Source organism: Myodes glareolus, chromosome 5 (genome assembly GCF_982192425.1).
Source record: "Myodes glareolus chromosome 5, mMyoGla1.1, whole genome shotgun sequence".
Taxonomy (NCBI): Eukaryota; Metazoa; Chordata; class Mammalia; order Rodentia; family Cricetidae; genus Myodes; species Myodes glareolus.
The window spans coordinates 106,067,245-106,080,863 of record NC_142030.1 but is presented as its reverse complement, the minus strand read 5'-3'; the positions used below and the strand labels follow the sequence as shown (position 1 = coordinate 106,080,863).

General features: G+C 46.6%; 1 protein-coding gene across 16 annotated transcripts in view; it reads left to right on the top strand.

Annotated features, from left to right (window-relative positions):
- Positions 1-13,619, top strand: part of Clasp1 (cytoplasmic linker associated protein 1) — a 217,653-nt gene that overhangs the window by 112,007 nt on the left and 92,027 nt on the right. For all 16 annotated transcript variants that reach the window (XM_087906617.1, XM_087906616.1, XM_048443840.3 and 13 more), the window contains exons 9-12: positions 6,837-6,989; positions 9,362-9,435; positions 11,515-11,607; positions 13,043-13,188. In XM_087906617.1, the coding sequence (XP_087762743.1) occupies positions 6,837-6,989; positions 9,362-9,435; positions 11,515-11,607; positions 13,043-13,188 (466 nt within the window). The remainder of the gene's footprint in view (positions 1-6,836; positions 6,990-9,361; positions 9,436-11,514; positions 11,608-13,042; positions 13,189-13,619) is intronic.

The following is a 13,619-nucleotide window of genomic DNA, read 5'->3' as shown; positions in this document are numbered from 1 at the left end:
CTAGAGTTACGTAGTACAGTCACACACAGGAAGAAATGCGGGAGAGGTGGGGAAAGAAAGATGCCCTGGGCATGCTGCTGGCATCCCGCGATGACAAGTGGGCCAGGTTGGTGCTCTGAGTCCACCCAGTGTCATCACAACAAAAACAAAGCGATTTCTCTGAGATCAAATCACATTGACCCTTTAAAAATGGATGCTCTGTGGTTAAAATGTATTTTAATTTAGATTCTTTTCTTTTCCTTACAAAAACGTGATTCTTTCCTGTGTCCATGAGAGAGTCATCATTGAGGGTACTCCAGAGCTTTGGTACAGGGTATACATAGATCCTCTCCCACTGGAGCCAATTCTTGGGAAGACTGTGTGAGTGTGCTTTCCCATTTCTCATAGTGTTCATGTTCTCTCTCTCTCTCTCTCTCTCTCTCTCTCTCTCTCTCTCTCTCTCCCTCCCTCCCACCCTCCCTCCGTCTCCCTCTCCCTCTCTCCCTCCCTCCCTTTCTCCTTTTCTCGCTTCCTTTTTTTGCTTTTTCTTTTTTTGGTTTTTCGAGACTGGGTTTCTCTGCCCTGGCTGCCCTGGCTGTCCTGGAACTCACTCTGTAACCCAGGCTGGCCTTGAACTCACAGAGATCCGTCTGCATCTGCCTCCCAAGTGCTGGGATTAAAGGCATGTGCCACCACTGCCTGGCTAGTGTGGGACATGGTCTCGGCTATGTAGAGCAAGCCTATCTCGAACTTAGAAAGATTTGCCTGCCTCTACCTGCCTGTCTCTCAACTAGTGGGATTAATTAAAGACACTCACCACTCTGCCTGGTTTTAAGAGTACTTTTAAGAAACATTCTTTACCTGTGTTGACATTTTTGTCAACACAAAATGCTTCCTGTACTTCCAGCATCACAGATGAGTCTAAGTAGCTGTACTTGAAGAATAGCGACAGTTTCTGTCCAGGTGTCCTGTGTGATTGGCATGAGATCACATATAGAACAGATTTGTTGAGTTACAGGTGACACCATCCCCTTCTGAGTGGCCTGTGCAGGCAGGGAAGTCGAGGGTAGGTGTTGCTCTCATTCCTGGAACTCGAGCCAGGCATTGGGACTTTCCTCTCCCCTTTCGGTTTCTCTTTCCTTTGCATTGCTCTTAGGCGCACGATCTCCAGATTGGCTTCTGCTCAGCTTCAAGTCCAGGAGAGGGTCTAGAATTAGTTGTCATGATGGGTGGGATGGAGCCTTGCCTCTCGGCCAGGACTGGCTTCTGTCCAGAGATGGGGCGGACCTGAGAGGAGGTGAATAACTGGTTAGGTGAGGTACCCGAGCACTGTCAGGGCAGGGCAGGGATTGGCATGGTGCAGCCATGCACGGGATGAGCCTTGCAAGCAGACAAGTGTACTTCTCCCTTATGTGTAGTAGTAGTGTTTTGTTTGCATGTATATATGTTACTACATGATGTCTGTGGCAATTAGAAGCTAGCAGCAGCCTCCTGTTTCCCAGGATGCACTGGGAACGTGCTAGATAGAGTATGTGATTTAAGTTGTGCAAGAGCAGACTTTGGGAGGGCTTGATCTGTGTAACATGAAGAAAGAAGGGGTGCTGTGGCACGTGTGGACGAGCAGCCCATCTCTGGGCTTCCTCTGCCTCAGGAGTGCTGAGTGTGCTCTAGTTACTAGGCTACCCTGCTGTTTCTTCCTGTCTCAAGGAAGGCGAGGAGAAGGCTGCTGGGATCCTGCCACTGGTACAGATCAGCTTCAGAGAGCCAGATATTTCCTTCTGTGGGCTTCCCCCATCAAAGCCTGCCCAAAGAGGGGACAGGACCACTTCATTTAGGTCCTGGTTCGAAGATGAACATCGAACACACATTTCGATGTTTTGGTTCTTCTGAATGAGAATGTTGAAGCTCTCCAGAAGAACTCAGAGTTTACAGTTCTGACTTCGTCAGCCAGACTTGATTTCTGTGTCAGACTGACATCTCTCCTCACCTCTAGTCACTGTCACACACCTCTAGGAACAGGATGGTCTTTCTGACTGTTCTTTTACGAGTTGATTGATTGTGTGTGTGTGTGTGTGTGTGTGTGAAGTCAGAGGACAGCTTTCTGAAACTGATTCCTCCTTTGTATGGGTTCCTGGGATCAAACTCAGGGCTTGCTCAGCAACCACCCTGAACTGCTAAGACATCTTGCTGACCCTTGTTCATTATTTTTGCTGCACAACATTTGTGTGGAACTTGGTGTCACCATACTTCCTGGTTAAGATCCAGTTCTCAGGAGGCTGTGCTGTACTGGTAGCTCTCATTCTGCTAGTTTGGCTCTAAGTTCACGGATGACTGCGTACTCTGGCCTTTTCTTTTTCCCCAAGATCCTCTCTGTTTTTTTAGACTCATCTTCTCTCCATGCTTCCATGAGGCACACTGATCTGCTGCTGTTTCCCACCAGCAGATCTTTCAGTTTGACCTCAGGTTCATCTGAACGGACTTGCCAGGAGCGGGTTACTGAGGGTTAGGCGAGAGCTTCACTGCCTTTCAGTGGAAACCTCACAAGCCTTTGGAATGTCTTGTCCTAGTGCTGTGGAAGGAGAGATGAGGCTCAAGCGACTTTGAAGAATTGAAGGTGGCTGGAGACTGAAGGTTTCAGTTAGCTTACTCCTGGTTCCTATCCTGAGATCAAGACAGCGGGAGTAGCTGTGGGAAAGTCGTGTGTTCCCACTGGTGGCTGAAGATAGAGTGGATTCTTTCTTCGGGTCAGGAGAATGTATATTTCTGGAAGACCATTTTCTGTGGGCTGCATACACTGTGTGAAAACCTTAACCTACTGTGATAGCAAAGCTTGCACAGTTAGAAATACTCCTTTCCACACGTTTACTCCAAAAGCAGTCTGCTGACACCCTGAAGAAACTGGGCATTCAAGATGTAGTGGAGGAGGCCTTTAATCCCAGCACTCAGGAGGCAGGGGCAGAGGCTGCCAGATCTCTGAGTTCCAGGCCAGCCTGGTCTATACAGTGAGTTCCAGGACAGCCAGAGCTACATAGTGAGATCCTATCTTGTAAAACAAAAACAAAACAGTTGCTGACAGGTAGCAGTGTGCATTGTGATTTAGTTGAGCAATACTGAAATATGTCAAGAACCCAGGACTGCCTCTCTGTATCTGGGATAGCTCTGGAGCCTCTCTATCACCAGTCACTTACGTAAATGGCCCATTTGCCTTTTAAGGAATGATCCTTTCTACAGATGAGAATTTTCCAGTTTACTGAAACTGGGCTCCTTTCTGATTGTCCGAACTCACTCCCTCTTTCCCTCCCTCCTCCTCCTTCTCCTTTGGAAAAATTAATATTTTATTCACTTAGAAATTCATACACTATACTTAGATCATATTCACCCCAGCTCCTCGTTAAACCCTCCCAGGCGCATTGCCATCTCTCTGCTCCCCCAACTTTGTGGTTTTTTTAAATTTAATTTAATAACCCACCAACTCCAGTTTCTGCTGCCAGTATACTTGTGGTGGTGGGCCATCCACTGGAGCCTCTCCTCCGGAGAACTGGTTCCCTCCCCGCAGAAGCCAGCTCCTCAGTTGCAGTGGGGACTCCATGCTGGAGTGCTGGCTGGCTTGATCTTGTGTGGGTCTTGTGCAGTGACCTGTTACTTGCAGTAGATGCCGCTTTGCTCCAGTCTAATCTCAGTTCTGGGATCTTTCTGCCCCGTCCATGATGGTGCCTCGGTCTTGGGGAGGGTATGATTTAAATGTCCCATTTGTGGCTGGGCACTCTCCAGTCATTTAGTCTCTGTGCTTTGGTGAGTTGTGCATTTCTGTGTTAACCACCACCCACTGCTCAAAGAAATTTCTTTGTTGAGGTCTGAGAACTGCACTAATCCATTAGTAGAAAGATAAGAATTTAGACAACAGATTGATACAGATTCATTTAACAAAACAATAGCTGTAGGTTCACCCGCTGAGGCCTGTGAGCTAGCGCCCAGCCATCAGTTCTTGGGCAGATTTGCAGTACCAGGCATGCATCGCCTCCTGTGGAGCAGGCCTGATATCTAGTTAGAAAGTACTTGGTTACTCCATAACATTCATGCCACTGTTGTACCCATGGGCTATCCTGCCATGCTGATCATTATTGTAGTCACTTGGTTCATAGCCCAGTAAGACTCTTTCTGACTCCCTGCCAACCCCAGCAGCCCACACGGCACTTTCCAGTACTAGCCACCAGGGAGGAAGCTTCCTGTCAGTACAAAGTGATATCTCCGTGCCCTGTGGCTATTGTCTGTGGTGTCTGCAGTGAGAGGGTTTACCATCAAGTTCTTGCAGACAGTCAAGAGAATGACTATAGTCTGTATTGTTTTGGGGGTCTGTGGGACACCTCTGACCATCAGTTCCAGGGGAATTAGCCCACATAACTTGGAAAAGGGATAACCAACTGTAAGAATGTCTGAAAAACCCATATGAAAACCTACTATTTTATAACCTTCCTAAATAAATGTGTGTGTGCATGTAAGTGTAAAGGAATTTAATTGGGCATGGTCTTCTTTTAATTTGTGTGTAGGAGGCGTTGGAGTGAGTGCATGTATGTGCATGTATTTATGGTGAAAGATCAATTTTTATTAGGTGCTACCCATTGTGTTTAATATTTTTTTTTGGTGTGTGTGTGTGTACACACCCATGCACACAGGCAGTGCTGTGGAACACATGTGAAGGTTAGAAGACAACTTGTGATGACCAGTTCTGTGTGTGTTCCATGATTGACTCAGACTGTTAGGCCTGGCAGCCAGTGTCTACCTGCTGAGCCCTTGCCAGTCCTCTGCCATATGTTACTCTGTCTTCTGTCTCGGCAGTCATTGTTAGCTGACTGATGTTAGTCTTCCTTTTCATTCTTATTCTCTCCAAGTTCATGTTAGCATCCTGAATGACGCACAAGCCCTTGGAATTTGGCTCACAAACTTTAATTTGTATAATTAAAATGTTTATAAATGGGGCTGGCGAGGCAGTTCAGTATAAAAGTGCTTGCTCTAAGCCTGACACCTTGAATTCATCCCCCAGCCCACAATGAAACAGAGAACTATTTTCCAAAAGTTGTCCTCTGACCACATGTGCACCATGGCACATGCATGGCCACCCACATACAATAATAATAATAAAACATATCTAAAATGAGTATAGATTGAATTTTGAGAACCACAGATAGGTTTTCTTTTTAATTTTGAATGCAGCAGAGGCAGTAATAAGCCTTGCTGGTTTGAAGGTTTAAACATGAGTAATGTAATGAAAAAATACTCAGCTTCATTAAAGGAGACACAGCCTAGAAAGCGTGCTTTTCCTCCATCTAACTGGCATGTTGTGAATGGTAATCAGCGTCCATAGAGGTGGGGCAGAATAGGCCCTTCCCTGACTTTCCAGCAAATGAGCACGTCCGTGGCTCTCAGAGGATAAACGCAGTAGTGTCAGCAAGCACTTTCATGCTGTTTGACCCAGTAATGTTGCTTGTGGGGTTTCGTAAAATTGGTTAAAATTCCAACAAAAAAACTAGTTATTGGAAGGTGTTTGTTCCAGTCATATTTCCTTCTCTGTTTTTGCATTTTTTGCTTATTTACTTAATTTGTGTGTGTACACACGCATGTGTGTGTGTGCGTGCACGCTCATATTCATGAGTATAGGTGCCATGGTGCTTCTGTGGAGGTCAGAGGACAATTTGTGTGTGTTAGTTCTGTCCCTTCAACATATGGATATTGGGGATCCAATTCAGGTCATTGGGCATGGTGGCAGGTGGCTCTACCCACCGAGTCATCTGGCCAGTTTACAGCCCTGTCTCTAATGGTGAGACTACCTGACAGTGGCTGTCTTAGTGAGACATTTCCACCCACAATACTTTACAGCCATTAAAAATAGCTTTGTGAAAAATACCTTGTCACAAGAAAAAAAATGAAATAAATTAGTATTTTAAGGAGGTGTATTGTCCAGCTATACTTCTTTTAAAAATGCGTGTGCTCCAAGGCATGATGGTACACACCAGTAATCCTGACTTTCAGGATCATGAATTTGAGGCCAGCCTGGGCTACAGAGCAAGGCCCTGTGTTTGTGTGGTGGGGGGAGGCTGGAAAATGGGGTTAGGGAGATGTCTCAATGCATCAAGCACTTGGGGTTCAAGTATGAGAACTTGAGTTCAAATCCCCAGAACCCACGTAAAAGCTGGACAAATAGCACAAATCTCTGTAATCCCAGCACTCCTGTGAGGAGACGGGAGCCAGAGGCAGGGAGGTCCCGGGGTTCATGGGACAGCAGTGGAAAAACGCTGAAGAGCATCTCTGTCAAACAAGGTGGGAGGTGAGCAGACACTTGAGACTGTCCTCATATGCACTGTGTGCCCGCATTTGTGCATGTGCATGCATGAGTGTGTGTGTGTGTGCGCGCGCGCGCGCGTGCACACACAAACACACATAATAAAACCTACAAATGGAAAAACAATGTGTAGAGAAGGGATTGGAGTGGGCAAGCATGCTAGCTCCCGGAAGGTAAACACCATCTTCGTGGTTGCATTCTAGGCTTTCCCAGGACCTTACATACCAGTCAGTCATGCAAACCTGTCTTTTTAAGATTGTTTAAAAGATTGTTATTGATTGTTCTATGTATAGGTGAAAACATAGAATTTTGTTTTGATTTTTTTGGTTTTTTGAGACAGGGTTTCTCAGTATAACAGCCCTGACTATCCTGGAACTTGCTTTGTAGACCAGGCTGACCTCGAATTCACAGAGCTCCACCTGCCTGTGCCTCTCGAGTGCTGGGGTTAAAGGCGTGCACCACCATCGCCACCCAGTGAAAACATAGTTTTTAAATTGTGGCTTCTGTGCTTCTGTTTTAGATAAAAACTTTGATGATGAGGATTCTGTGGATGGAAACAGGCCTTCTTCTGCCAGCTCCTCCTCATCCAAGGCCCCGTCTAGTTCCCGGAGGAATGTTAGCATGGGGACAACCCGTCGGCTTGTGTCCTCCAGTCTTGGATCTAAGTCTTCAGGTAAGACCACATCGTGTGTGACACCCTGTGCTGTGTTCTGGGATCTTTGGTCATAGAACTTGCCCACCAGGCCCCCTAGGCATGAACTCGCCCCGCATGCACATTCTTGCTTGCAGTCTTTGATTGGCCTGGTACTTCTCTGTTGATGCTGATGAGCTGGCAATGCAGTTGAGATGCCAGGTGGGCTCACCACATTCTAGTGAGTCCAGCCACTAGACAGTCCAGAGGAAAGCCTAGCCCTAAGATGAAGATCGAGAACATACCCCAAGCCATAGGGCATGTTACCAAATCTGTTTGTTAAGACCAGAAGCCAGATTGAAAGCTGTGAGAATATGATATGTTCATACAGGTAGCAATTTCCCTTGTGAAGATCAGCGTGCGTGTTTGTAAATAAACAGTCGGAGGGCCAGCGAGATGGCTCAGCAGGGAAAAGTGACCACAGAGTTCAGTCCCTGGAACTCTCCTCCCCAATAACTCCTTGTCTTATACCTTTTTTACTGTCGCGTTTTTAAATTTACATGCCTTTTTCTTATTGCCTCTAAAACATTGTGTCTCTTGCTTTAAAACCATGTTCACTGATGGCTATGTCTTGGGGTTGAGGGTGGGGAGGTGGCTAGAATCCCGCAGCTGTGAAAGCCAGAGTAGGCTCAGTGAAAGCTAGTTGTTTTTACTGTTGAATTTATTTAACATAAAATTCACTATTTTAAGAGATTTCTTTACTTTTGTTTTATGTGCATGAATGTTTGCTTGCATGTATGCATGTCACTGTGTGCATATCTTGTTCCTGCAGCATAAGGTCCACTGGAACTAGAGTTACAGATGATTGTAAACCAGTCTGGGTTCTCTGCAAGAGCAGTAAACGCTCTTGACCTCTGAGCCATCTCTTCAGCTATTGTGAAGGGGAATATTGTCATGTCTCATTCACCTCCCCTGAAGCATGTATCAAGACCGTGTGTGTGTGTGTGTGTGTGTGTGTGTGTGTGTGTGTGTGTGTGTATGAACACGTATGTGCATACACACATCTGTATACCTTGGCATGATTGCAGAGGTCAGAGGACAACTTTGGGGCGTCAGTTCTTTGCTTCTGTGATGTGGATTTCAGGGAGCAATTCAGATTGTCAGCCTCGGTGGCAAGTTCCTCTGTCTGCTAAGCCATCTCCCCTGCCCTTCTGCTTTCCCCTAATGCATTTTTCTATTCTTGGTCTTCCCTTGAGTAATGCCAGCTCCATAAACAAGGAGAAGACAGTTCCTACGTGATCTGGTTGCTGCTTTCCTGCCCACCTGTCACCCACAGCCCCCCTCCCTGCCAAAGTCTCCCCTGGGTCTGTCTTGCCCTCAGCTGTGCCCTCATCCTTTGTTTAGCACCGTGACCCCGAGTGCTTTCGTCCTGGTCTGTGACTTCTGTGGGCTCAGAGGCCACAGCTCCTCCCACACTCTCACTGTTCTACCACGGCAAAGCGCGAGGAGCCCTCGGCCCTGCATCGCTGCCTGTCGTGTGAGCACATCTACCGCCACCTGGGCTGTCTGTTTGTTGTCCTATTTTCTCTAGCGGGTCCAGCAGGGCCCTAAAAGCAAGTCACATGTCTGATAAGAGAGCAGACATGCTAATCTATATATGTCACTGCTGGGACTTCAAGGATGAGCACAAGGAATAAAACAAAACAAAGTTGTCATGTATGGGGTTCACTCCCATGCCTGGCATCTGGAAGCTGTCATTTCTTCCTGTGCCAGCACAGAGAGGTCAGACATTCTCAACGTGATCCAAATACATTTTCCTCACCAGTCCTCCTGGAAGCAAGCCCCATGTGGCCAGATTTGCCTTTGTTTTAAGTGTACAAGGATTTTTTTCCCCCTCGGTTTTTTGAGGCAGGGTTTCTCTGTGTAACAGCCCTAACTATCCTGGAACTCACTCTGTAGACCAGGCTGGCCTCAAACTCACAGAGATCCTCCTGGCTTTGCCTCCTGATTGTTGGGATTAAAGATGTGCACCACCACCTCCCAGCTACGAGGCATTTTAACTCAGCTTTGTGGGAGAAACTTGAACTGATAGCTAAATAAAGATGTGAGGGACCAGAGAGATGGCTCAGCTGTGAGTGTCTTGGCTGCTCTTGCAGAGGAGCAGAGTTGGCATCTGGCGCTCACATCAGGTGGTCCACAACTGCTTGTGAGCAGCTCAGAGGCTCCAGTGCTCTCTGGCCTCTGTGCGCACCCACGCACAGTGCACACAACTACACATAAGCTCATACACATAAATGAAATCAATCTGTTTTTATGTACTTTAAATGTTCCAGAATACAGTTTCAGTTGTGTATATGTGCAGTTCTGTAGTATGTTTTTACCATGTTGAGTTCATACTATCTTTGTTTTAACAGCTGCAAAAGAAGGTGCTGGTGCTGTGGATGAAGAGGATTTTATTAAAGCCTTTGATGATGTGCCCGTAGTGCAGGTCAGTGTGTCTGTGCTGCTGTTGAAGGCAGGGTAGTGACTCGAGAAATGGCTTTGTGGTTTGGAGCTCTTGCTGTTCTTACAGAAGACTGGAGTTTTGTTCCCAGCACTCATATTGGGGTGCTCATAACTGCCTGTAACCCCAGCTCTAGCATATATAACACCCTCTTCTGTGTTCCGCAGGAACCTACAAATGTGACACATGCACAGCACATACACAGGCACACAAGAAAAATAAATAACTAAATCTTTTTTTTTTGAGATCAAGTTAGAAAGTCTTTAGATTTTATTTTTCAAATACCTGGAACCTATACCAGTTAGCTCTGTGTTACAGCAGTGACAGCCTGGGGCAGCTAGGGTTTTAAAGTGAAAAGATCCATTCGGCTCATAACTCTGGAGCCCCAAAGTACAGAGTATATGGAGCAGGCTCAAGAATCACACCTTGACCATAGTGCTTCATGGTGTCGGGTAGACGGCCATGGGACAGCAGGCAGCTCCTGTCAGACCAGCAGAGAGAGGCCTGGGTGGAGTCAGCCCTGGCTCTCATAACAACCCTCTCAGAATTGCCTCCTCACGGATCGAAGGCCTTAAAGGGCCCACCGCCCGTCAGCCACACCCCCGGCTCCTCACCTTTCCACACAGTGGGCCTTGGGGATCACTCATGTCCAGAGCGTGATCCCACTGCAGAGTCCTTTACCTTTCAGTGTGAAACCTCAGGTACAGACTAGAGAATGTGGGAGCCCTGTAAGTGTCTGACAAGAACAGAAGGCCTGGTCCCGTTTGATGTCTCCAGAAGAACAGGAAAGATGTGTCTGTGCAGGAAGTTAGTTTATCAGGTCACAGAAAAGAGACATTGGTGATTGGTTAGAGAAGAAAGACGTATATTTAAGATTTTTTTTTCTTGGAAATGTGAACTAGGTTTTGACACCTAAAACACTGAAGAGCGTGGTTCGTAGAAACCTGGTTTACACTATCTTTGGTGCTCCACTTAACAAATGAAGGACTGGGGCCTGCCCTCTGCCTGTATCCTCTGTTCTGACTAGGGCTGATTCTCTGTGCCATGCTGTGATTTCCTGCCGCACTTGCTAGGTCGCCTCCTGCAGCTCTCCTTGCCTCCTGGGGCCATGGTGCCCATCAGGTGGCAGGCTCCACGGGCTTAGGTTCTTCCTTGGCCTCAGTAGGACTGAGAAGCAGTGTGTGAGTAGATTTGAAAGTGTTAAGTGAGAGTTAAAGAGCTGGTGCAGTGTTTTCCCTTCCATTGACCACAAGCAGTAGCAAAGGAGAGGATCTATTTGGCTCATTCCAGATCACGTCCCATCACTGCGGGAGGTCAAGCCGGGAAGTAAATGGCAGGCTTGCAACACTGTTCTCACAACTCTACCTACCCAGGAAATTTACTCACAACCAGTGAAGTACAGCAGGAATGATGGCTTTCTCTCAGGTTCATGCTTAACTAGCTTTCTAGGACAGTCCAGGCACCCCTGCTCTGGTGCTAATATAGTGGGCTGGGCCCTTCTGCATCAATCAACAATCAAGACAATTCCACACCAGCATTCCCACCGACCAGTCTAACTTAGGCAGTCCCTCAATTGATGCTTCCTTCTCAGATGATTGCGTGCTGGCTCAGGATGATAGTTAGAGCCTGTTAGGCGATGCTTAGGACACCTGATGGCCTGCATTTGATTCCTGAATCTCACAGGGGACGATGAGTGGTTGCTTCAAGTTGCAATGCACCATGGTACACTTGCCCCACCTCTTGTCCCCCCATGCGTATTCAGTAATAAGTTTTTTTAAAAAATGAAAAATGACTAATGCATCCCTGTTGCCTTCTTTCTCTTGTACACAAACTCCCTTGCTACATTTCCAGTAAAGATGAACAGAGCAAGGTTGTGTACACAAGGCAGCAAATCTAGGGTTCCCGTTGATTGTGGGTATGGGCTCACTAAGGTGAACATACCCGGAGAATTCCTCACGTGGAGTGAGAGTTTCTTTTATTATACTTCCTTAACTTCATGTATTTAAAAATCATCTTAATTCTGTACATTGTCTTTTTTAAAATATAAATTAATTTTGCTTCCAGATTTACTCCAGCCGAGACCTCGAGGAATCCATAAACAAAATTAGAGAAATCCTGTCAGATGACAAGCATGACTGGGAACAGAGAGTCAATGCTGTGAGTGCCGCTGTCCTGTGCTCCGTTACATTTGTTTGCATGTTCACTTACTTCCATGCATAGCAACACTTTGCACATCAGTTACCATCTGTGCGTTTTACTTTTGTAGTAAATCACCTCACTTGGTTTTATTGTTTGCTGTGAGTTTTGGTTTCTCAGTTTGTTTCAAAGTGGTCTCACTACATCCTCGTTCGCTTTCTGTTGCTGCACAGACCCCATGACAAAGAGCAGCTTGGAAAAGGAGGGTTTATTTGTCTCACGGGTTCTAGTCCACTGCTAAAGGAGGCTAGGGCAGGACTGGAAGCAGGAACCTGGAGGATCTGAAGCAGAGACTGGAGGGGTGCTGCTGCTGGTGTCATGTTTGCTCAGCCTGCTTTCTGATAGAGCCCAGGACCTCCTGCTCCGGGGCGTTACTGCCTGCAGTGGGCTAGCCCCTCACACATCAATCATCAGCTAAGAAAATGTCCCGAAAACATACCCACAGGCCAACCTGATGAAGGCAACTGAGATTCCCTCTTTCCAGATGACTCTAGTTTATGTCAAGTTGACAAGAATTAATGATAAAAATTACATGCTGTGTAACCCATGCTGGCTTTGAACTTGGGATCTCCTGCTTTAGCATGTAGAATTGTGGACTTAATGGTCATGCACTCCCACACGCAACCCTACTTTTGTCTTTAAAACATACCAAGTTGCTGGGAGTGGTGGCACATGCAGAGGCAGGCAGGCCTCATGGAGATGAGTTTAAAGCCAGCCTGGTGTTCATAGAGAGTTCTAGGACAACCAGAGCTACATAGAGAGATGTGGTCTAAAAAGCAAGCAAACAAAAAACAAAACCAAGAAAAACTCAGCGGCTTAAAGGCTGGAGAGCTGGCTTGGCTCAGCAGTTCAGAGCACAGCCGCTCATACTCCGTTCTGGGAAGAAGTGCCCCTTTCTGGCCTCCATGGCTCCTGTGTGCTGCACATAGACTCGGGCCGGCGCACACACACACCTGGATGTTTTTAAGGAAATCACTTATGGGTACTGCATTCTAAAATGGAGTCTTAGTTGTGATTTAGTTTGTTCATTGTACGTTGGGTTGTCCTTACAAAGATAGTTTCTAGGGGCTAGAGATATAAATTCAGCAGTTAAGTTTACAGAGGACCTTCACTTGGTTCCCAGCATCCGTATCAGGTGGCTTATAACCACCTGTCACTCCAGTTCCAGGGGCTCTGACACCCTCTTGGCCCTCAGCAGGCACCTGCATAAATGTGTCATATGTACACACACAAAACTACACACACACACAACTATACACACAAATCTTTTCTTTAAAAAAAATCGTTCCTATTATCAGTTAACTTTTATGTTTATATTATATTGATGGCTTTTTTGTTATGTAGATTCAGTGTTTAACAATGTTTCTCACACATCTGACTTTTCTTGTCTCTTTAGCTAAAAAAGATGAGGTCGTTGCTCTTGGCTGGGGCTGCCGAGTACGATAACTTCTTTCAACACTTGCGTCTTCTGGATGGAGCCTTCAAACTCTCTGCTAAGGACCTGCGGTCTCAGGTAGTGCGGGAAGCTTGCATCACATTGGGGTAAGGACTGCGTGCGATGCGCTCCATTTACCCGCACGGTGTTGTAGCCTCTCCTGAGCTTTAGAGATAACTACTCGGGCATGTCAGCAGGGTTACCTCTAACTGGTCTGCAAGACCCTAGCCTGTTAATACTTCTGTCCATACTGGTAGAGTAGCTGCTTGCCAGTTATGTACAGTGTTGGATTTTAAATTATACTCACTGACATATCTCTGATGCCTCTATTGTACTACTAATAGAAAAATGAAATCCTATGGAATTCTGTCTGTGAGCTCGTTTCATGACTTTGGCCTCCAGGGTATATGTGCGTTAGGCCTCGTGTTTGTTTCTTCAAGAGTGCTGTAGCAATGAAGTAAATGCAGGCCTGTGGGTGCCGGCAGTGCTGGAGTGCATGCCTGTCGTGCAGAGCCCTGCAGTACTCAGGACTGGAGAG